At 38.4% G+C, this 24,949-nt stretch overlaps 1 protein-coding gene across 5 annotated transcripts in view; it reads right to left on the bottom strand.

Annotated features, from left to right (window-relative positions):
- The window catches only part of BEGAIN (brain enriched guanylate kinase associated), a 63,461-nt gene extending 39,741 nt beyond the window's left edge, over positions 1-23,720 (bottom strand). For all 5 annotated transcript variants that reach the window (XM_053474542.1, XM_053474545.1, XM_053474543.1 and 2 more), the window contains exon 1: positions 23,479-23,720. In XM_053474542.1, coding sequence (XP_053330517.1) covers positions 23,479-23,492 — 14 coding nt within the window. In that variant the 5' untranslated portion in view covers positions 23,493-23,720. The remainder of the gene's footprint in view (positions 1-23,478) is intronic.
- Between the last annotated feature and the right edge of the window lie 1,229 nt (positions 23,721-24,949).

Raw genomic sequence — 24,949 nt, 5'->3', positions numbered from 1 at the left:
TGATCGACAATCAAGCTTTAGCGCTAGAGGCTTATGCCGAATCAATGGAAAATGAATTTCAAAGCTGAAAAAACCCAATATGAACAGGTGGTCCACTTTAAGGCCAGCGGCCGCCTGATGAGGTTGGTGCAGCCGACCGCTGAATATTTGTTTTTATGCTCATGTAGCATGCAGCGGTGTATATCTAGCCGCTGGCTGCATGCTGCAGATATATAAAAGGTTATAATTACAGTATATGGATTTCAGTGCTGGCTTCAATTTTAATATTTACAAATTTATTTCTAAAGCACGTTTGTGTTTTCAAACTGGTGGCTTCTGCTGTGTTTTATTTCATATTTGTTCATATAACTGAAAATGTTTAGCATAAATAAAATGATATTATAGCTCCAGAAAAAAGCTATCAGTGTGATAATGACCAATATTTGCAAATATTATTAAAATTAAGTAGCAAAAAAAAAGAACCACACTATATTTCATTTCTTTTAACAAATTTCAGATTGACAAAGAAATCTATTATGTATGAAAGTGAAAGATAAGTGCCTTCTCTTCTAGTAAACAAAGTTGAAGAAAAAAAAACAGCATATTTTGGCAAAATGTGTTTGCTACACATCAGGGCCAAAATTCTCAGTGAGCAATTTTTTAACGCTCCCAATCCCCCTCTAGGGAGTCATTTTTAGTACTGGGGCAGCTTTGTGAGAGAGGCTGCCGAAGTGGTGCAGACGAGGGACGAGAGAGATCTATGCTCCTCGGCACAGAGTATTTCCCTGTCCCTCTCTATTATACGGCTGCAATAAGAAAAGTGCCAAGATACACCTTATCATCTGCTTTGTGACACTGCTAGAGGGAGGCAGTTATGCTGTAACAAACCTCTTGCTAATCCCCTCTATGGCAGACGTCTTGGTGAGTGGTGGTGGCTATGACCTTTAGTCGGTCCTAGGACAGCACCCCAGTAATTACACCATTGCTGGGGTCATCGTACTGCCCTTAAACAGGAGCATGTGCTCCACACCAAGATGTCTCTGCTACCTGAAACAAGTTTATCAAAGCAAATCTGATTCAGGGTAGATACAGTATGTTCCATAATAACTGCCTTATGTGACTTGCGACTTACTACTACTTGTTGAGCTGAGTATTTAGAAGAATGTATATTTGTTGTAACACATTTCTGTTATTTATCTACATTTTATTGTTACATTGAAACATACTGGGCTCCTGGTGCAAGGTTTTGAAAGTGGCCTTATCCCCTCAGCAACTGATGAAATGTTACAATTGGTTACAAGACCACTTTTCAAATTTAGCATCGCAGTTACATTTTTTTCTGCTGAGTCCCAGTTGTCTCAGCTTTATATGACCTCATAAGGCAAGGAATCTGGCAGTAAGCTTTGTTGTGAGGGTCTTTTTGGGGGGTCTCTTCAACGTAAAAAGAGAAGTTTTCAAAAGTTAGGACTAATTGATTGTTAGAAAACCCCTTTGCAATTATGATACCGCTAGAAATGTCCTTATTTTCCATGAAACAGCTAAGTGACCCCAAACTTTTGAACAGCAGTGTATATGTCCACTCTGCTGTTAACCCTTTAAGGGCAATGGGCGGTCCCAAAACCCATTGAAAACAATGCATTTTGAGCCCGTACATGTACGGGCTTTGTCATTAAGGGGTTAATATAAAGAAATAAAAAATTAGATTTTTAAAAATTATTTTGTAGGTTGATCTGAGAATATCTGCAGAGAGTGCAAGATGGAACAAATGCAGAAAACCGCAGAAATAGCCCCCCTGCAGATTAATGCATTGGCAACTGTCTGTGTCACCTATGTAGATGGGACGGGACCCCTGACGGAAGTAATCTAACTGGCATCTGACTCATTTTCGCAGTATGATAGCTGTAAGTGATATGAGTCACGTTATCCCCGCAGGACAATTGCTTAGACAGATGAAATTGAAGATGCTGGGGTTGTCAGGTGAAAGCTAATTATAGGAAGGTAACACTCAGCAGGTATATAAGAGCCATTATTGAAAATAATAAAGAAGAAAGTAATGCTGTATCATCTAAAAAAATAATTACAACTAAACTAATTACAGCTACATAAAAAATAAAAACTGCCGCTAAACATAATTACGGCGTCAATGGAGAAACAAACGGGATCTTGGAAATGTGTAAATATATTTGTTTCCGTTATCTACAATTTTAGTACCTTTTTTAGTTTTGTAAGCATAAAAATATTTGTTTTTCCTCATCTTTTTTTTCTCCATTTTTTGTCTGTTTATATAATTAGGTTTAATCATTAATCATTTTAATAGCCTACAGGAATATCATCCCTGTTGTGTTAATCTGTAAATTACATAACTTCTCCTACCGTTTATGAAGATATTAAACAGCAATGCTTCTTACACATTCCTGACATTGTCGTGTAATAACATTTTCCTAAAAACTAGTTGATTTTTATTACACATGCTGATGCCCATTGTACCGCGCTGGGGAATATGATGCCGCTAAATATAACAATAATAATAGTAATGTGGCTTGGCAAAACATGGAGACACTATCTGGGTAAAGCATAGGATCCACCAGTTTCTCTGCGTGCCTGTGGTGGCCGAAGGGCTTTATGGGTTACTTCTGCTGACACCATCTCATTACGAGTTTATTCTCTTTAAAAGTTACCTGTCTCTTCCGTAATGACTCCGTAACTGGCAGGTTTGGATTCTTCATACATATCTTCTTTACATAAACTATGTTGTGTTTTAAAGAAATGTTGAGGTCCAAATGTAGCTCGGTTGTACTCAGTGCTGAACTTCTCCATTTTAAATTTCATTATATTTGTATGCAACTATACAGCATATATTACATACAAAAAAGTCTGAGGACAACTCAGCCGAGAATGTGCAGCTGCAGAGGAAAAATCTCCATCGATCTGATCCGAGGGTAGTCAGAACCGAAATCTGAGACAAATTCCCTTTGCAAGAGGGAACCAACAACCCCAGACGTACGTTTCTGCCTTCATGGGCCTCGTCAGTGGGGTCTAGTATCCCTCTAGGCACAAGAGACCAAAGAGATCCGCGTCTGGACTCGCATTTACACTTGAGATCACTTCACTGAATCAATCACCCCTGGCAGCAACTCGGAAGTAGAGTTTTGTAAATGTTCCGAATGTATAGTCTGTCTCTTTGGGTGACAAAGTGAGACAAAATGTGATATTATGCAAAGATGCATGAAAGAATGGTGCAAATACAGGGATAACAGTAAAGGCATTCCACACGACGTCTTGTGGTCCGTTTTTTTTCGCATCTTTTGAAAGATATAGATAGCTTCCAACTTTACACAGAATTCAAAATTACAAAAATACCCTAACTAGCAAACTGCCTCCAAGGTAGGATAGTCATAAGAAGACTGATATAATAAAATTAATTTCCATATAGACTCTGAGCGCCTCACTATAGAAGAATGCATATTAAAGTGCTTTAAAATGCATTCTTGCAAAAAATAGATATTTCCTGTGCCCGCACCCCGTAGTCCAACTATTCTTGCCACCGATCAGCTGCTTGAAGCTCAGCTCTGAACAGCCAAGAGCTAACTAAATATAAGTATATCACCTACACTGAGATGTGTTTGGCCACACATATCTTGTACATAGAAAATAAATAAGGGGTAAGGAAAGGGGAAAAATGCATTTGGGAGGATTCTGCAGGAACCCCGCGTGCGATTGCAAGAGGCACACTAGCTATCATATGCATTGAAGTGTATATGGCGACTCGAGTGTCCCTTTAAGAAATATGGGGTTTGTTGCAATTAGGGTTTTATTTTTAACTTGAGTCAGATGTTGTGTTTTGGGGAACAAAGCAAACAGCCTTAACCAAAGCCAAAAACCCTTAGAAAAAAGTAAGACATGGTATCTATATTAAACTAAGTAAAATCCTACCATGGGACTAAATAAGATGGGAAATTGCAGGTCCCTATAAGACACTGTACATGGTTTTCTATAATTAGTGCCTTTAAAATAAACATTTTTTATACAGCCCCCAACTAACCTCGTTCTTTGATAACAAATTGAGAACAGCGGCATCGGGTTGCTAGGCAACAGCACAGAATTCAAGGGCACCAAATAAAAACCCAAAAGCAAAAACAGTAACATAAAACAAATGTTAATATGGGCAAAAAAGCCTGATCGTGAGTAGAAGAAACACCACCTTTACATAAATCATGGAATATTAATGCATTATTGATTTTTAAAGGGCTTGTAACATTACCTTTTCCAGTTTGTATATTTTGTGGATTATATTGATAATACTCGTACTGTTCTACCAAGTTATTTGTTGAGTTTGGTGTCCTTTGTAGCAGGTGTTGAAATGTTTTCCCTCATTAACTATTTATGATTCAATCTAGATCATGAATCCCACATCCTGTGAGCAGTGGTGGAGAATACTAATATAAGCAAAGGAACGATGCCACAGGCAGCGCGGCGCTACAGCATCAGAATGAAAAGAGTCTGTGAATGTGCAGGAACAAAAAGATGGATTAAATATATATGAACACAGCTTGTCACTAGATATCTGCAGTGCACCAAAAGTCAGTGATTGTAACCTGAAACCCAACTGGGAAAGTCGGAAATTTCTGATTGCTTTAAAAATGTAGGCAGCACTAAAGAGCTATGTATAAGATAAGACCAGATAGACCGAGCTATGAATGCATCTCTTTCACTGTACTATTATAAACTCTGACTTGTAGTCTCCGGGTAAATCCTTGCTTCCCGGGGTCTCTGGGTAAGTTTCTTCCTTCCCAGAGCAGGGTATGATTTGGTTAAACCTGCCCATATACTCTCCAGCCATAAAAGCTGTCTAGGGATAACCCCCACCCCTATGCACAGCTGTACCTGCGCCATGGCGCCACTACCCCCAAAAGGACAACCTACATTGTGAAAGTACAAGACAGATTCCACTTAGGGGAACTCGTATAAACCGGTCATAAAAAATAAATGAGAAAGAAAACACAAAAAACAGTATGTACGAATATTCATAATGCACTTCCATGCCCAGCCACAACATATCAATTCCAGGAGACAAATGCGCTTTAAGAGGTGTATTCCTTTTGAGGGCAAGTTAGACCTTTACATTAGACAAATTTGGACAAATTATTAGATTAGTTTTTCAGGCAATGAATTTCGTTCTCTGCCCAAAAATCGCACATTCCCTCTCACTCATTCTCTCACACTGTCACTCTCTCACACTCTTGTTTACTCTCTCCCTCACGCTCTCTAAATGTTTCCCTACCTTCTCTGCTGACCACTTCTACTTTACCATCTTCTGCAACTTCTTCATCTTCTAACTTCTCAAATCTCTTCTGTCTTCAATCCTTAATCTTCTTTCTTCGTCTGCATCTTAGTGGACATACCCTGGCAACTTCCAACAAAATGGCGGCACTACGGTGACATCCTCTCCTGATCCTCCAATTGGAGGAAAAGACGTTTTTGGTGAAAGTTGCTGGGTTATGTCAACGGAGATGCTGAAGAAGAAAATCAACGATTGAAGTTTGAATAGAGAAGAGAAGGGATATAAAAAAGAAGATGCGGAAGCGGAAGGCAGAGAAGGAAACATTTAGAGAGCGTGAGAGAGAGTGATTGAGAGTATGAGTGAATGTGGACACGCGAATATCTGATGGCAATTCTGAGCTTTTTGCTTAGTTTTTGTCTGATTTGTGTGTGTGTGTGTGTGGGGGGGTTATCTATAAATCCACATAGTTCTTGAAAATCATCACTGATTTAATTATGCATTTTTGTGAAGAAGCTGAATAGGGTTGGGCCCAATGATGCATATGGGGCCTATATCCATCCTAGGGCAGTGTCCCTTGCACCTACCTCTGCTGCCACTATCCATTATACTGTGTACTGGGTTATAATATCAGATCCCGTTGCTCTGCTTAATAGAACATGCAGTGCCGGGTAGATTGTTCTATGAAGGCTGTGCCAGACTATGGGACCCTTAGAAATATTCCATTCGCCTCCATACCCTGAGATTTAAAGATTATAGTTAGAGGAATATGCATTGCGTGTTTGTGACCAAAACATTCAGTTTTATTATGAGCTTTCTAAATACAAACTTTGATAGCAAAGATAACAAATTCCCAAATTTAGGAGAACCTAATCAAATCTGTTATCTCAAATCTCATGTGAAACAAAGTATCAATCAGCACAGTTAATGTGCAAATTACTGTGATTTCCTGTATGTACTTATTACTGGAACAACATTTTATGAGGGATTAGAAATGTACTTTGTTTCTCATCAACAAAATAATTAAAACCCCTAAAAAAAAACCAAAAAAAACTTTATTTTGGTACTGCACCTCTTCTTTTCTTTTTTTACATTTTGGAGGTAATTCAGACAATTTTCTCCTGTAAGAAGGGTCAGGTGGGTCCTCCATAACATAGTTAATCTAGTTAGATTTTAACCGCAACACAATTCACCTATGGCCTGCCATTTCGTAAATAAACCCCAAAAGAGTAAAGGTCAGCCATCAGTTACCACAACTCCAAAATTATCCCACATTTTGTAAGGATTGACAAGAGTGAATCATGAGAGTGTTGTTTTCATCTCAAAAACCCTTATGGTGTATGCAGAAGCACAAATACTACTGTGTATATCTGCTTTTAAAAAAGAAACCGTGATGCCAAATATTGGGAATACTTGGAAAAAGCTCAGCTCTGATGCTTAAAAAGTGGTCTTATGGGGGGGATTTCCAATTGGTGGAGCTGGATGGATGTGTGATTCAGTAGCTCAAGCTATACAAAGGCATAAGGCAGCTAAGATGCCAGTTCATTTTCCTTTTTTCACCATTTTTTTCTTCCCGCATACCTGAGATTTCAGGGAAGCAGTCCAAACGAGTCCTGTAGCACTTCTCTAAGAAAGTAAAACCAGGCCTGCTTTCCCCAGATGGCGATGAGCAACTGTTCCCGCCATCACAACCTATATTGAAGGAAGAGGAGATGGAAGCTGGTCATAAGGCGTCTAGTACCGCCACTGTTATGCGGTATATCCTAGAAGAATTGCAAACATCATTGACTGACTTGAAAGACTTACTGGCCGAATTCGAGCAGGACCTAATGCAACTTGATGCCCACACAGACCATTTGGAAAATAACTTTGTTCACTACTTCATTTAACGATCTAGCTGATCGTCACAATACATTGTAGGGAATACGTTAGACTTACAATAAAAATGACGGACCTGGAAGAGTGGGCTTTGAGACAGAACGTCAGGGTGCAGGGGATGTCCAGCCTGCGAAGCTAAGGGACTATCTACAGGCTTTCTTTCCAATCCTCTTGCCCGAATTTCCTATGGTGCCGAACCTTAAAACTATCCCTTATAGTTTATTGAGGGATGTTATCTCCCACCTACACTATTTTTTGTTCATGAAGCCAGCATGCAAGCGTCTCGGCGCCTGAATAAGTTACCAGCCCCGTAAGAACGGCTGCATCTATTTGCAGATCTTTCCTTGTCAACGTTGATTAAGAGGAGGTCTTTCATTCCCATAAAGACAGTTTTAGGCCAAAATCATATACAGTACTGCCGGGGCATCCCTGTGAACCTGATGTTCACCAAACTTGGGACACAAACTGTCCTACAAACCCTAAAATAAGGTCTCCATGCCCTTGTTTGATGGGGTATCGTTTATGACCGTACTTCATCTTTGGGGGGATTAAAGTCGCTGGTAGAGGACCAGCTCAGCAGTGAAGTTCCGCATTACCATAATCAGGAGTTGGAGTTGGCACTTACATACAGGTACTGATGCAGGTTATAGTGTGGGCTACATTAAGTTTTTTAACCATGGGGCAGCACTGGTGACAATGACTTTCTTGTTTTCAGTTAACTGCTGTGTTAATGTTTGTTGTCCTGCATCATACAGGCTTTAGTTCTCTGCATAACATTGCTACACCTGTACACTTTCAGGCTCCTAATTTAAAAATTTGAGGGTCGGCTATTTTTCTCAATTAGGTAGCTAATTAGTTCCCTCTTTCCATGGAGTCTTAGGTATTTCACCTGATAATTGAAAAGTCATTTATCTTTGTGCTGCAAATATTGCTACAATGGCTATTACCGGCTTTGTGCGCCCACTCAGTGCGGAGATTTATAGCTTTTATTCCTATGTAAGGTAATATAGGGTAAATCAAAGTTTGTTTGTTTTTTTCCTCTTTGTGCTGCCAATGGTATAGCCAAAGTGAGGAGATATTCTTAACCCCGGGCACAGTTGTTACTGTTGCTGTTGTTACTGTTCATACTTCCTGAGAAGAGGTAGCTGCGTTTGCTGTATGACTCTGATTTACATTACATCTACTCTACTTATTATAAGTATGGTTACCCATACCTTACCAATCTTGTCTAATAATGCTTCAGTGGCGTGTATCCAATTTTGCTAAGTGAAATCATCCTGGTCAGACCATGGCCCAGTGTGGATCACCTTGGCAGAATCTTTCCCAACATCATGTTCGGGCAGATGGAGGGTAAATGAAAGTCTGTTGCAGTATCTTCTAGTTTGCACAGAGATTGCTGAGGAGCTGTCTACACATTTCTGACTTAATAAGACAAAAGCTGTCTCACCAAACACTCTGTGGCTCGTGCATAACTACAAAGAGATGGAGCACACCAGCTCACAAATCTTGGGACTAAGCTGCAGAACCTGGAACGTCAAAATAAGTTGGCTTGGTAAACCAAGACACATGAGTTACAGGTTCAAAAACAGAATAATGCTCCATAGATTAAAACAATTGTATCATGTTAAAGGTAACAAGGCAGACTCCTTGTTGGCTAAGAAGCTCTGATGTCAGTCAGCCCAAAATACTGCATTATCTTCAATTATCTTCAAGAAGATTTTCAATCCAAAGGAGATATGGGATAAATTTGAGACTCTTTATAATCTTGAAGATAATGTGGCTTTCCAGCAGTTTGGAGGGACTTGACAGTTTTCCGGAGACACTGTAGATTCCTAAACTATCGTGTGAACACTAGGACCTAACTACCTTGTCCGGTTACAGAGGAAGACCTGGAACGTTTAATTCTCTTATCAAAACCACACAAGGCTCAAGGACCTGACAGTCTACCGGCAGGATATTTTGAAAAATGTCACAACATCGGATGCAATCCTCGATCACGTGATCACTCTCCCAAAACCAGGGAACCAGGTGTACCAATTACCACCCTATTACTTTATTGAATCTTGATACTAAATTATATGCAAAACTGTTGGCCTCCAGACTGACCATACGCCTTCCTCTTATTATCAAGAATAACAAAGTGGGATTTATTTTAGGCGGACTACCAGACAACACAAGGAAAATTATTAATGTGACCAATCTAGCAGCGATCAATTGGTCTCCTTGCTTTCTTCTGTCTTTGGATGCATTTAATCGTCTCCAATGGGGGTATTTGTCACCATTACACTTCCATTTCTGCAGCTGGTTCACATTCAGTTATTTTTTTCTCTTTTCCGTATACACTGCTTGCAGAGATTAGGATTTCCGATGTCTAGTATAGGAGATTGGATACTATGACATAAGATGGCTATGATTATTTTCTGTATTTTTCTTGCCGTTTGTGTAAAATCCAGGATCTCTTGAGATGTGTGTTTTATATATCTCTGTGGATTGCTTGTAAAACCAATAAATGCTAAGTCTCAAAAAAGTCACCTTAGCAACTGATGCAAATGGAATGGAGGTAAAGTCAAGCTAGTGTACTCTCACTTTTTTTTTTATAAGGAGAGCATTTTGGGTCTGAGCAGGCATCAACAAGTACCTAAAAGTAGCCCAAGACGTATCCACAATATGCCAACTTTGGAACAACAAAAGAAACAGAGGAATATATAACTAGTCAGAATTTTTGCTTCTTTTATGATGCTTTAGACATCATTTAAAGCTAGAGTAATGGATGTTTCTTCCTCCTAAATATATAACCATGGTATTTGATGACCACTTTTCCTGATAGTTTTTTCTGTTATAGTTTCCAGTAATTAACTATGTAACTTTGAGTGATGAAACAGGGATGTAGATATGCCATTTGGCCACATATATCAACGGCTAAAATGCACTGGTCCCCAGAGAATATCCCAACAAAAGTAGACACTTTCTGCATTAATCACAATTCCACATACTTAAACTTTTTTTCCTTAAACTATTTAACTGGAAACTGTTTAAGGAACAATCCTTTATCGAACGTCTGCTTCTATATTTCATAAGCTCTTGCAGGAACTTACTCTCCACCTTATTATTTTATTTTTTAATATCTAGTATTTCATCAAAATATACACTATGAATCTATGGAACCAGTTTCCTCCCTCCAATTTTATTTGTAAACAAATCTATATATTTCCTAAAATTTCATGCAAATAATCTGGGATTTACTAACTATCTTAGGAGTTCTTATGTGAGTTAGATAATTCATATATATCAATGTGCATTAAGAAGAGCCATCCATGGAAAGTTTTCCCAGTAATTGGGGCCGGGTTGGCCCTTCATATTGTATAGTTCAACCCGTGAGGAGAATCAAACTATTTTGCCGATATAGTTATACGTGACACAAGGCCATCTCCTCCTCCAAGAGAAGCTCGCTGAAATTGGGCCCTTTATAATGCATAGTAAAGTTAAATAAATATTTCATCTTAACAAAATAACTGAATTTTCAATATTTAGTGAATAAACCTCAACAGTGCATTGCTCCATGTTTACCATAGCAGGTCCAGAAAATGAATCAGTATCGCAAATGCAATATTCAATGATTTAGTGGTTGTTTTTTTCCCAGGAAAAAGACATTTTATTTTGCTTACTTTTTTTTAATATTCTTTTATTTAGTCAAATGAAAAAAACAACAGACAGAGCTGGAATCAGTATAAACATGAAAAAATCTACAAAAAACTATAATGAGCTTTATATTACGGTTTAGGTATACTTTAGAGTATACTTTGGAATACTTAAAAAAAATTAATTTGCATTTTACGTAAATTATATTTTCAAATGTTTTTTTTTTTTGCTAGCAGGAAAGCTAAGGCAGATGTGTTTCTAACACACATAACTAAAGGAGATATTGTATCCCTGGTTTAAGGTTTAGGACAAACAACACTTTGAAAATATAATCCTATTACATGCTAGGTTTTTAGCCGGCTGTTATGATGTTGAATAAAACAGAACAAAACACAACTTTTATATTATGGCAAGCCAAGGAGCGAGGAAGAGGGCAAATACATATGAAGAATGTTTCGGAATCCCTCTATGTATTTAAAGACATACTATGATTTAAACGGGACACGGCTATCAAATGCATTAAATTGCGCATGACGGCTGGAGTGCTGGTGTCCCTTTAATTCAAAATTTGGCATGCACTCTAAGAACTTTAGGCAGAGTCTTGCATCAAAGACGCCAGGGATGTAATTTTTGATTGCTTTCTTGTAAATTTTTCATTTACAAATGACTGTAATCTAATTTATTTAGTCACATAACCAGGGCCAGACTGGGTATGACGAGGTGGCTCTGCCACTTTAAGGCCTTTGGCTAGGGTCAGACTGGCAATAGCCAGTAGCCTTGGCATTTTAAGGCTGATGACGTCAGTTTGTATGACAGCTCGAAGCGCGTGGCCGCTCGCCATTTTTCTGCTCACGTAGCGCATGCCCAGGCATATCCAGCCGCTGGCCGCACACTTAATGTTCTCTAAATGCTGTTTGACAGCGGTTCTAAACCATTTATATAAGACGACTAGTAATTTCATTTTTTTCTTATAAAATGTATTTTTGGCTTCTTTTTAACATCTGGATTAGAAATGCTAAAGTTAGATTATACATTTTCTATAAACAAAAGGGGATACAGTCTATACAGTATTTTACATTTCCAAGGAGATCCTATTTATCATGGATTACAGAAAATGTGTAATTTGCAAGTAACAGAATTTTTTCTGATTACCTGTACTTTGTTTGAATATTGTCTATAATATAATAGACAATAAATGAGGCAAGCGAGATAGGCTTTATGTACCCCCTGAGTTGGAACTAAGTCTCATTTCAGATAAGAAGACTAACTATGCTTTTGCTGCAAGCTTTACCTTTACTTCTCAGTTATCACAATTTGACTTTTAATTCTAGCTGGTGTATAATGCATTTCAGTTTTAGATACTTTTAATTACATTTTCAGGATTCCTCCAATCCTTCAACTGAGCCTCCAATTCTTAAACGGAAGAAAGAAGCATGTCGGTAGATAGATATTATGTTCTCATCCAAAAAGATTGAAAGCAAATCTAGATATTTTAAGCTTTAGTATTTAATGTATAATTTTCCAAATTGAGAAGAATACTTGGAACATGTGAGACATCAGCATGCAGAACCTAGTCTTTTTTGTGGGGTAGGAAGTGGGGTGTTGATGAGCCAACTGGATGTGATTTGGGAATTGTACACTGGGGGGGTGGGTGACGCCATACTTCCAAATCTAGAGATTAAGACATTGCTTTGTTCTTTTACCAGGGACAGGCTTTGAATTTAATTCACACATGGAAGTTTTGGCATGGCATACCTTTAATGCCTCTAATGTACTTCCAAGCCAGAACATTCCTGAGCCATGGACTCTTTGCCATTGGCATGAACCAAAAACTATCTGAATGTATATACCATGTGCAGAGTTGTCAGTCATACTGCAATTAAGCTCAGTCCTATTCAACCATCAAAGAAGGTCACACTGCCTCAGATTTGTATATATATCTGACCAAGTTTTTGGTTGCTTGTTTATACCCAGTTTAATATTTATCTAGATGCTAAGGGACTGGACAAAAAGGGCCAAATATCATTTTTCCTAAGTTTCTTGTCTTCGTATAAAAGAGTACTCGATGACATTCACACACATGCACACTTACATTATCTTTCCATAATTCATTGGCTTTGATGTGAACTATTTGTAGCTTTTAGATTAGTAGTATGCCAAAATAAATGAATTTTTAATTTATTTGCCTCGAGGAACATCCTACATATAAAAAATATTCCACATGCATTGCATATCTAGAATCATTTTAATTGGTTTATTGCTTTGCAGCATAGTTGAGCAAACATGTTATGAAGGAAATCAGAAGTTTCAAAACGCATCACCATGTGTGCCGTGTATCTGCGTGTAGGATTCAAGAACTAACACTGGGGGCTACTGCCAGAAAGATTCCCAGCAAGAATAAATGTGTGTGCGCATTTGGACATATAGACTTAAAAAGGACTATTAATGTTGCATCGAGCTTTAAGTATGCTTTGTCAAAAACTGTAATGAATTAATGAAATGTTGTTTCCAGTAAATAATAATCATTGGAATTGCTTGTAGTGTGTATGTTCAGTGGCATTAGGGGCAAAGGCAGAATAACCGCTCCTTAACAAAGGTGGGCTAATCATCCAAAGACTGTAGCTCCCCTTCCTTGGTTGATGCCAGAGGAGGCTCCCTGCCAGCGACCAATAGAGTTGCTCGTACAGACCTTTAACTCCTGACGCCAAGAGACTGATGGTCTCCCCTGGCCAAGTTTTGGCATCAGGAGTTAAAGGTCCGTACAACTCTATTGGTCGCCGGCAGGGAGGTCCTTTGGCATCAACCAATGAAGGGCAGCTTTTCACAAAGAAGAACACAAAGACTTGGCCAGCGCCAAATAATGTGGGAATTTAAACTGGAACGCAGATTGCAGGCCTGGCCTTCTCGTCCAACATCAGTCCCTGACCTCACAAATGCTCTACTGGATGGATGGGCAAAAATTCCCACAGAAACAAAGAAAATCATGCGGTGAGTCTTCCCAAAAGAGTGGAAGCTATTGTAGCTGCAAAGGGGGACCAGCTGCATAATAATGTCTATGTATTTAGAATGCAATGTCATAAAAGTTCCTGTTGGTGTAACAGTCAGGTGTCCCAATAAGTTTGTCCGTATATATATACTTTTTATATAGCTATCTAATCTCCCACCCAGATGTGTAATATAGGACTCTGCAGACACTTCAAGGTTCCTTGTGGGACCTTTGCTAAGCCCTATCCACAGGGGAAATTATCAAGGCTTGCTCTTTGTAATACATAATGAATTTGATGACTTGAACTCACCATTTAGTGAAAAAACCCTGTACTTATTTTATTTCTGTATGATAGGATGTGTACAAAAAAAATCTGTGCGTTGGCTTAATATAACATTTTGATGAGATGTAGTTAATTTAAATCTGGCATTAAACTTTAAAATGGTATCCTGCGTAGGGAGTACAGTAAATTATTAGTTACTCAGTCCTACAACTAGTCTGAAAATACTTATCACGCATATTTGTATCATTTGCTAAGCAATTGTCTGGATTTACATGATGGTTTATTAAATGCTGCATTTAACTTTAGCAGTTATAATAGATTTGGAGTTTTTGGAGATGTTGACCCGTGTGCATTCATCCCCTTTTAAAACTATTGTTAACTCTTATTTTATGGCTGTGCTTACACAGAAGTTTTACACAAAGGTCGACTAGTTGTCTAGGGCCTAGTTGACCAAGGTGTATCTTTATGTTTGCCTCAGGCTTAACATTTAACAGATAACATTTGAATGGCCGCTTGCAAGTAAAAAAACAAGAACATACAATCAAGAACAAAAAAAACTACAAATTACACTACAAATTCTGAAAGAAAACAACATAACCAATATTAAAACATTAAATCTCACATCTACCTTTAAAAAAGTAACATTTCGTCCCAGAAGTCCCATTAGAATGGAACTCCAAGACCTTTAAAGCTGTTATACTACTATATATGCTACTATATATATATATATGATGTTGGACTACAAGACACCACAAGCTTCTTTTTCAGAGATGTTATCTTTTTTATTATTTCCCTCTGCCCCACTTTCCTGCCCTGTGCCGGGTTTTTATCCTGCTCCGAAGAAATAGCAGTAACCTGGAGTCTTGAGGAAACCCAGAGGGGTTCCCAGGCATGCAGATATGACGTGTGGATAATTTCAAGTAATTCCATGGCTATTATCAAGAGGGAGTAAACAAAAGGAGACACTGTTCAAGATTTGGTGATTAGTGGCAGTTTCTTTTTCCATAATTGCCGACATCAAGATATTAAGTAGAACTGTCAGAAGCCAAGTCCATAACATATGTACTAATGGCGAAATGGACAGTATTATGGCATGACAAGCGCATAGTTGAGTTTGTGCCCAGGATGACCGTACCCTATACCCAATAATGACGCACACACTTTATTAGGTGCAAATATAATTTCCACAGCTTTATTAAAATTTACAATATTTAAAGGTCATTGTCAAAACAGACCACCACGGTTAAAACATAAATAACAGATTTCCCTTTTATTAACAATGACAATGACCCCCCATAATAAATACATTAACCATATAACAATGGCACCAACACGTACCAGGTGCCTCCACATTAACACATTGACCACAGTAGGGGCATACCAAGACACCCCTACCAGACCGTTTAACCAAATTATAAACCATGTAGGGGCATACCAAGAAACCCCTACACCACCGAATAACCAAGTCGGGGCATACAGAGACACCCCTACACCACCCCAGATTCTGAGCCACAGGCCAGCTCGAAACCTACCAAACTAACTTGAACCAAGTCAAATTAGTAAACCAAATCACAAAATCCACCGTACTAAACAATATTCCACAACTATTCCCTCCGCTGTGACAAAACAGGGTAGTCACCCCCACAACCCACTAGTAAAGGGAGGGAGGGACAACCAGGATTTGGAAAAGCAGTTAAGTGACTGTTTACAAAATGGTTGCCACTTATATACCTTGATAGTAACCCCACCCATAACAAATTTGAACCAATTAAATTAAATCACTCCTTATGCACACCACCTAACTCTGTCAAGGCTCACTCCACCTAAGCTGCGCTGTTCCATGGGCTTCATTCTTATTTTTGCCTTTCCGGTGCATCAACACCTAAATTATGAGCTTTTTTCAGATTAAAGCACCAAGAACTGCCTTCAACGTGTGGAACATAGTTATGACTTACATTCTATTAGTATATAAGAAGCAACTCATTCTAAAACAACTGTATAATTTGGGAGATAATTTGCAGGACATCTCAAGAACCTTAACTAAGTAAATTGTGTCATTTTGAAATTAATGCATGTGACTTGCAGAGTTTTAAAAGAGAAATAAGACATATCTTTCAGATTATGGAAACAAAGGGATTTCTCTGTAGAACAAAGCAATAGTGTCCTATTTTTCATTCCCCCAAATTAGCCATTGTTTGTTGATTTCCCTTTGGTAATACAAGTCGCAAAACAATTTATTTCCTCTTGACAAAGCATAAAGCTTGTTGCGTACTGGGCTGCCTGATCTTGCCTTCCAGTCTTGTGATGCTCCAGTTGGCTGTTTATTTTGTTTATATTAAAAAAAAAAATTGTTTTCAAATTATTTATGTTTGAAAACACAAACAAATTAATTCAAAGTGAGTCAATAAAAATATGTTAAACAACCAAAATAATATGTGAATAGCAACAATGCCGCAGAGCAAACAAATGTGCTTTCACAGATGTGGATTTATATATAATAAAATAATTAAAATAATTGGGAAATGTACAAATTGCACATGAGTGAAAAAGCAAAGGTTAACAACAACAATACAAGTCTAATACATACAAAGGAGTTAATATGTTTATTATATATCTAAATTTTTGGAATATTAAATAATTAGAATATTTAATGGTACAACGGAATTAGTAAATTTACTATTGTGTAGTGTATTAATATATATAATAACTATTAAGTATAATGGGATTGCGGATTACAAATTAATTTGATGTGTAGGTGAAGCATTGTCAGGATATAAGAATTAAGAAGAAAGTTGCAATTGTAACTCTTTTTGTTCTTGTATGTATTATTATTAATATTATTAGACTCGTGCATTCGTATTCGAGTGAACATGAAAAATTCAGCTTCAATACCGATGAAACGAACATGGCGGCGGCAAAACATGAAGATTCTTTGTATTCGTCTTCGTTAGTATGTCCTAACTAATCTCCCTGGTCCCTTCCTCTTCTAGCCTACCTTGTCTACGCAGCATCGCAGAGGTTAATGGGAGCAGGAATCTGTAGGATCACACAAGGAGTTAAAGGTCTGTGCGAGCGACTCCATTGGTCGCCTGCAGGGGCCTCCTCTGGCATCAACCAATTAGTCGCTCTTATGGACCTTTAACACCTGTTCCCTCCCCAAGTCAAGTTTCGTTGTCAGGAGTTAAAGGTCGGTGTGAGCGCCATCAGGAACTTCCTCTGGCGGCTGCCCTTTCTTGGTTAATGCCAAAGGAGGCCCCTGTAGGCGACCAATAGAGTCGCTTGTATGGACCTTTAACACCTGGAGCGGGAAGACCAATAGTCTCCCCAGGCCGAGTTTCAGCATCAGGAGTTAAAGGCCCGTAACTCCTGGAGCAGTGGTCTTCCCAGGTGTAGGCATCAGGAGCTCAAGTTTCAGCATCAGGAGTTAAAGGTCTGTACGAGCAACTCTATTGCGCTCCGACAGGGAGCTCTTCTGGAATCTCCCCAGGCCAAGTTTTGTAAGGCCCCAGGTGGAAGAGCTGCTTATGTCTAATTTCCCCTGTCCCGCTACAGTTCCCCCTTTGCTGTAATCCTTTCCTGGATTTCCCTATGCTCTGCCGTTTACTTCTGATACTTTGTTTCCAGCCCTGCTCTTTGCTTCAGCTTCTGTTTCCTTTATAAGGTGTGCCCCACCCGTTTGTTATGTTTGTCTCAGTCAGCAGTCTAAAATGTTTAGTTTGAGCGTAATAGTAATTCACTAGGCAGGGTTTAGCGCTAGGACCCACCGAATATTGCAGTACTTTGGCATAGTGTTGCGCTAAGCATACTATGGCCATAAGATGTGAAATCTCCAATTGTTATCTTATAGACCTAGGCTAGTCCTGTATTTATGTGTGTCAGTCTTTTATGTGCCCTCTTTTCCCTGAATCATCTGAGGATCTCAGTTCCTCTCTCCTCTCCCCATGTCCCAGTTTAAGATGTCCTATCCTTGCTTAAAGGAGAAGCGTGAGGATCTCGGTTCCTCATTCTATTCCTCGTGCTCCTTGCCTTGTTCCCTGTCCTTTGTTGTGTCCTGTATCATGTATGTCTTGTATGGCTATGTTTTTTGCTCGGTCTCCCTACTCCCAGCCTGCAGCATCCTGCTTATTTATCTGTAGAACTATGTCTCATGCCTGCTCTAGGGTGCCTGCAGGATATCACTTTGTTTTGTTCTGGACAACATGCTCTGCTATATCAGGGCTCTGGTATGCTCAACACCGAGGGTTGCCCTACACCAGGCCCTGTCCAACTCCACTATGGTCTCCACTATGGTCCCTGACATATGGCCGTAGGCAAAAGGTCAGGAGTGGAGACTGCAGCGCTTTCAGCTAGTCTGCTGTTCCTGCCCGGAGTCTGCTTCTGAGTTATGCTGGTTCTGGTGTCCAGTATCAGAAGTAAACAGCAGAGCACATGGCAATCCAGGAAAGAATTACAGCAAAGGGGGAACTGTAGCGAGACAGGAGAACTGTAGCGAGACAGGAGAACTGTAGCGAGACAGGGGAACTTTAGCGAGACAGGGGAAACTAGAGATAAGCAGCTCCGACGCCTGAATGGGGCCTGACAAGTTTCGCCGTCAGGAGTTAAAGGTCTGTACGAGCGACTCTATTGGTTGCTCCTATGGACCTTTAACTCCTGGAGCAGGGAGACCAATGGTTAAAGGTCCGGCGACCAATAGAGTCCCTTGCACAGACCTTTAACTCCTGGAACCTCCCCAGGCCGAGTTTCGCCGTCAGGAGTTAAAGGGCCGTACGAGCGACTCTATTGGTCGCCGGCAAGGGGCTTGTCTGACATCAACCAATGAAGAGCAGCTGTACTTCAATGGTTGATGGCCGAGGAGGCCCTGCCGGTGGCCAATTGTAGAGTTGCTCGTACGGACCTTTAAAATCCTGGCACCAAAACTGCCGCATACCGCGTTAACCCCGTATTAACCCCTTCTAAAAAAAAATGAAGAAAAAAGCTAACATGTTGGCCGGCGCCCAAGTCTAATTATCATCTTTTATTTATATAGTGTTAGAAATGTTTATAAAAACAGGAAGGTATGATATTTCTATGCAGTTTCGCGTTTGACTGACATGACATTCGCAGCCTCACCACTTAAGTCAAACTCCATCCAGGGGCCCATCATTCTACTTCACTGGCTTTGGAAACCGGTATGAACTTTTGAGCGCTTAGCATTGTTCAGGGATGTTGACAGGCCAGATTAATCTCCTTTAGCACCGAAAGGGTGTTATTTATAAAGAGTAATCCAGGTGCAAATTGGTCTTGTCACCATAGCGACAAATAGAACGTTCCTGACAATTGAACCATGTCATGGGTTGCTATAGTAATATGACTACATTCAATATTTGCACTGGAATGGCTATTTTTAAATCGTCCCCAAGGCACCCATTTTTTCAGTAGCCTTTCTAATTAATGTTGTCTTTGCAGCCCGTTTTTATGCGAAGTCTGGTCTTTCTGTTGTCTTATTCTCGCAACGATTCTGACCTAAACAAATGGTGCTTAGTGACAAAAATCACCATGGTAATAATACTGCACACGCTCGGCTCTTATGCATCTGATTATTCCGAAGGATCATTGCCTGCAGCTGAACCTCAAAATTACACATTGTAATAAAGCGTGTTTTGCTGACCTGTAAAAACCATATAAATGCAGTTCTATGATTTTTTTTGCACCTTTAAAATAACATGAAAGATTTTTCTCACTCCAGAATGTAACAATGAAGTATTTCAGAATGACCTGCCCAGCAAAGGGTCACAGTTAGCTATTAGATGATTCTGTTAGGGGAGTAGCTCATAGAAATATTTTCTATAAACACAAACATACTGAATGTGTAAGGATTTCTTATTTACGCTGATGCACAGGGGATGTAAGGTTATCCTACAGGATAAGAGGAAAGGAGATTTCACTTCCAGCATAGGAAAATGTTACAATGATGATCATAAAAGATGTAAAAAGACAGAAGAAATCTTTAAGAAGTGTCTATTGATATGTTACAAGAATGGACATTCTTTCAATGCAGGAGAGAAGGGTTAAAGTCTTGCCTAAAATACATCGTATGGAGGGCAACTGTTCTAGTGGCCAAAGGCATATTTGGCCAACATGATCACATGAACACAGAAAGGACCCACTCAGGTAGGAACAAAGGTGAAGACTAAAGTCCTTGTCATTTTATAGATGCCCTATTGGCCCAGTGTGGAATTACAGCTTTCCATCTCTACTTTGTGTCTTTCTTGGGGGGAAACATTCGGTGATGCTCTTCAGCATCTTTGGGCAAATTAACAGTTTCTTTTTGCTGGCAGGAATAAAGGCTGAAGGACACAACTGTCCTTTTTAAAGCACACCATGCCCTACCTCGTTGTTAATTAGGCATCACTGATGGTGCATGCCTTGTGCTGTATCTTAAAACTAGAGGTGCCCACACGACCCTGAGTAAGAGATTAAAACTACAAAACAAAGCAAGAATTCAGCTCATACCAACAAATACCATTCAAGAAACACCTATCTAAGGAATAAATATTGGGGATTCCATCACACTATATGGCCATATATTGCTTAGCCTGCCACTACTCCAAAGTACCCCAAGTTGGGGCGAGTCCTATCTAATTTCTCATGGCTATAATTCTTACCAAGGAGCTGAATCAGTGAGACTGCACCACATTTAACCCAAATGAGACTCTCATGCAATTTAAAGCCTTCTCTGGAACCTATTAATAAGGCACCTGTGTGGCAGGTTAAAATAGTCTGATACCTTTGAAAACACACACTTCATCCAGAGAGATATCTTGATGGGGATATCTCTCGATTTACATGTAAGGAGAAAAGAGCTTATTTTTTAATTGATTTTGTCAAAGCAATGCTTTCTGAAACGACAATGTACACAGTATGGTGTTTTACGTGCAAGGGATAGTTATAAGCCATGTTATAATGACAACAAAGTACATATAAGGCGTAGCATTATGTGAATTTTGCTCTCCTCCAGAAAGTCTTTGCTAAAGTCATTGTTTTCTTATACAATGTACAACGCACATTGTACAATGCGTAAGTCTTATCTGACTTTTTTTTACCTAGATATAGATTAGATCATGATGTTATCTTATATCTATTAAGTAAAGGAAACACTTCAATTGCATCTGTATGGCAGCTTCCATTGCCATCTATTATGGCAAAAACATTTATTTTTCGTAGTTCCTCTCAGATAATCTGATGAAACCAAAAAATGTACAATAGTACAGGATAACTTCTTCTTCTATAGTAACAGATTTCTTTTTTATCTGAGCTATTTACTGCTTCCACGAATATATGTGGTGGCCTCGTAGTAGTACCACATCTGGGTTCACAAGATGCAGATTTTAATAACAATTAGTATTTACTGAAGTTCCAATGGCCACAGGTTTCAATTGCTTTTGCCCCTTTTAGTTGGTTTCATGATTGACCCTGAAGTGCATTCTGCACTGCCATGGGTATGTTAGCCTACCAGGTAGCCAGGCCAGGTAGCCAGAAGAAGTGAACTTATAGACCAGCTATTCTAGTGTTTCTCTTAGGAAAAACATATTGACATGACTATTCCTTCAATGACTCATCATCAGTCACCCGGGTTCTATGATCAAAATACTGTTTCCACTTGATATTTTTGGGTTGAGAACCAACAGATATTGTTTTTTATATTTATAAATCAAGAAAGATAAAGCTCTCAACTGTAAAAATACCAATGTGCTATTAAATATGTGTTTTTGTTCCATTTAATAACCGTTTAGTGTTGTGCAATTACATTGTAAGTAGGGTATCTTACAACGGCTTACCACCAAATGCATGCTGTACTTTGGAGTAATGTTAGTATTTCCTAACATTGACATGGGAATAAAGTGTGAATGAATAATAGCCCAGCATTTACTTCTATATAACAAGGAGGTGACGGTGTATAATTCAGTCTTATGCTGCCCAATTTAAATCATGTACAAAATGCAAAACAAAATGTGTTAATAAAACAGGGAAAATTAAATTTCCTAACTGGTTACCCTCTATTATAAAACAGTATGATGATTACTACATTGTATGCGGTCTTGTAAGTAAAAGGGAGTAATTCAACTAATGAGTGAAATGGAGAAATATTAGATACATTTAGAATTCTTACTCTTGAATGAAGGAATAGATACATTAATTTATTTAAGACTTCAGAAATGTGTTGCGTTTACGATTACAAATAAAGAAATTAAACTCCTATCAGAGTGTAACATCTATAGGTCCATGGCATGATTTACAGTGAATTATAATTAAATTAACAGGGAAATACCAAATAGTATGATTGATATGAATGGGTATAAATAATGCAGCGAATTGGTCACTTGGGACCGCTGTGTTCTCTGTGTAGTGATGTTTTAATGAATCTACTTCCTATCCTTTGCCATTTAGAAAATTGTGTCTGACATTTGATGAGTGTCCAAGCCTTTACATTTGATGTCAGTACAATCTTATTAAGCTGTGTTGTGTACATGCGCGATGAGGGTCCTATCTGTTTAACCATTAACTCACAGTGAAACGTTGTATCTATTGTGGCTTGTGCTTTTATCAATGGATTTTTAAGTTGCCACTATCATTCCCAACCATAGAGAGGATAATATGGAATTATTTCAATAGATTCCCAACACCCTTCCTAGATGCATGAACTGTAGTGACCTGATCTAAATCATACATTTCTTTAACTAAACTGTTTGTGGGCAATTTCAGTTGGTTTATTTGATATACAACATACGAGACTGTCTGTAGAACGGGTAATTAGGAGCAGCGAAGGAAGAATGATAGCGTATTTTGCACAGCAACCTTCTAAACACTGGAAATGCCCACACAACATCAGAGCTCATTTTAAAACACAATACAATAAGACTTCAAACTGTTACAGTACAATATGACACAGCTGCACACAAAGAGACACTTGGATGCTGCGTCCCAAAAAATACAAAACAGATAACATATGCCAGAAACAAGAAAGCAAAGCACGTAATCAAATGTTTAACCCTTTATGTTGGGCTCATTGCCACAGAATGCACTGCTCACTCATCAGGGCACTCACTAGTTAATTTTATTTTTTTTTTTACATTTTCTACACACTGCAGTTAAAAAAAATCAAATAAAAAAATCAAACAGTTTGGATTGAGGAAACAAATGTAGAAATACAGTTTGTAAATAATATATGCATTTATCGGTAATAAAATCTGTATAGGTAAATATTTTATAAGGATTAAATGTATGGATTATAAGTATAAATGATATATAAATATCATTATTTCCACATCATACAGTAAACCCGTATTGTCCAGCAATACAATCCAGTTTTAGATCTAGCAACAAAAGGATTCTTAAAAATGTGGCTTTTTTTTTTTAATTCAGCATATTTTTAATTGTTAATAAAATGACACTTACCTTATTTTTTCCATGTCTGCAGCGAAGGCCTACAAGAAATCAAACAGGAGTCTCATGTGAATGATGCTCGATTCTTTCACTCAGCAGTAATATGTATAAGATTCAAGACTTACTGCCGGTATAAAGCAAGTGTCTACATAGAGAGGCTAAACAAAATCTGCATTAGCAGAATATAACATTGTCTGATTAAACAGGGAAATAATGCAGCACTCTGCAGAAGCCCTGTATACCCACGAGCCATAGGCAGGAGAATGACTCAGTTGTAGAGCTAAAGCTGAAAATGAGGGGAGGAAAAAAAAAAAAAAAAGGAAAAGCAAGTAACAGGTTTTGTGCCTGCTGGATTTCTCAGAGAAAAGTTGAAACGTCACGCTCTCTTGCTTGTCTACGCTACATGCATATAACGCTAAATGTAAATAAACGGAAAGGTAACATTGTGATCAAAATTTGCTGTATACATTGCAAATCAAAATGACATTAATGTATCATTTTCACAGCTATTGCGATACAAATCATAACAATGAGAATTTAGGTGATGATATTTCATGTTTTAAAACAACTGATGGTTGATCAAGATTTCTCGTATCTAAAACCTTTGTATGAACCAACGTCGTCTTTCCTTATAATTGACAAATACTTCACCCTACTGTCCTAGCCATATTCGACAATTAACCTAGAGTTTATAGGCCAAATCACTGTCATTTGGAGCACAAGTCCATATTTTACTTTGTTTTAGTTGGAAACATCTTTGTTTTCTTATTGGGTAACTTTTTTCTCTCTCTCCATTTATTTGAGGCCAAGGCTATGCTTAGAATGTGTTGAACCTATTAAGTGTTCCAAAGCATACTTATGAAATGGTTATTTAAGTAAATGATTATCATTTCTTTAGAGGATGTGGTAGAAATATTTAATACATACAATAATTCAAATATAGGAGAGAGGCATATTTCAAAATGAGGAGGAATGCTAAGACAATAAGTCAAATTCTAAAATTGAATGGCCAGAGACTTGGAGGTACTGTTCTCAGAGAAGGTGATGGGTAAGTGGAATAGGTCTTCATAAGTAATGTTAAATTAGTGAAGTGGGATAATTGAAGCATGAATGGACAGACATAACACTATCCTGAATGTAAAACTAGACCATGGACCAAGTAAGGTTCTAGATCTTACATCATGTAATAAAGGTGGCTAAAGTAGATGGGCCAAATGACTTATGTTCTAACATGTTTACATTTCTATGTCAATTTCCAACTTAATAAATAATTGCTCTTAAAAGTAAAATCACAAAAACTTGTGATAATAGTAACATCCTAAAAGCCAATCATTGGAAAGGTATGTAGGACAACTCCTAATTAACCAAGCAGAGCTTAAGCATATTGCCATGTTTATGAGAGTTATAAAAATGTGACGGGCAATGGTTTGGATACCCTAAAAAGACCTTTGTTAGTAGGTCTACAGTTCAATTGGCCAGGATT

This window comes from Spea bombifrons, chromosome 9, assembly GCF_027358695.1.
Source record: "Spea bombifrons isolate aSpeBom1 chromosome 9, aSpeBom1.2.pri, whole genome shotgun sequence".
NCBI classification, from domain to species: Eukaryota; Metazoa; Chordata; class Amphibia; order Anura; family Pelobatidae; genus Spea; species Spea bombifrons.
This window is presented reverse-complemented; position numbering and strand designations above follow the sequence as displayed.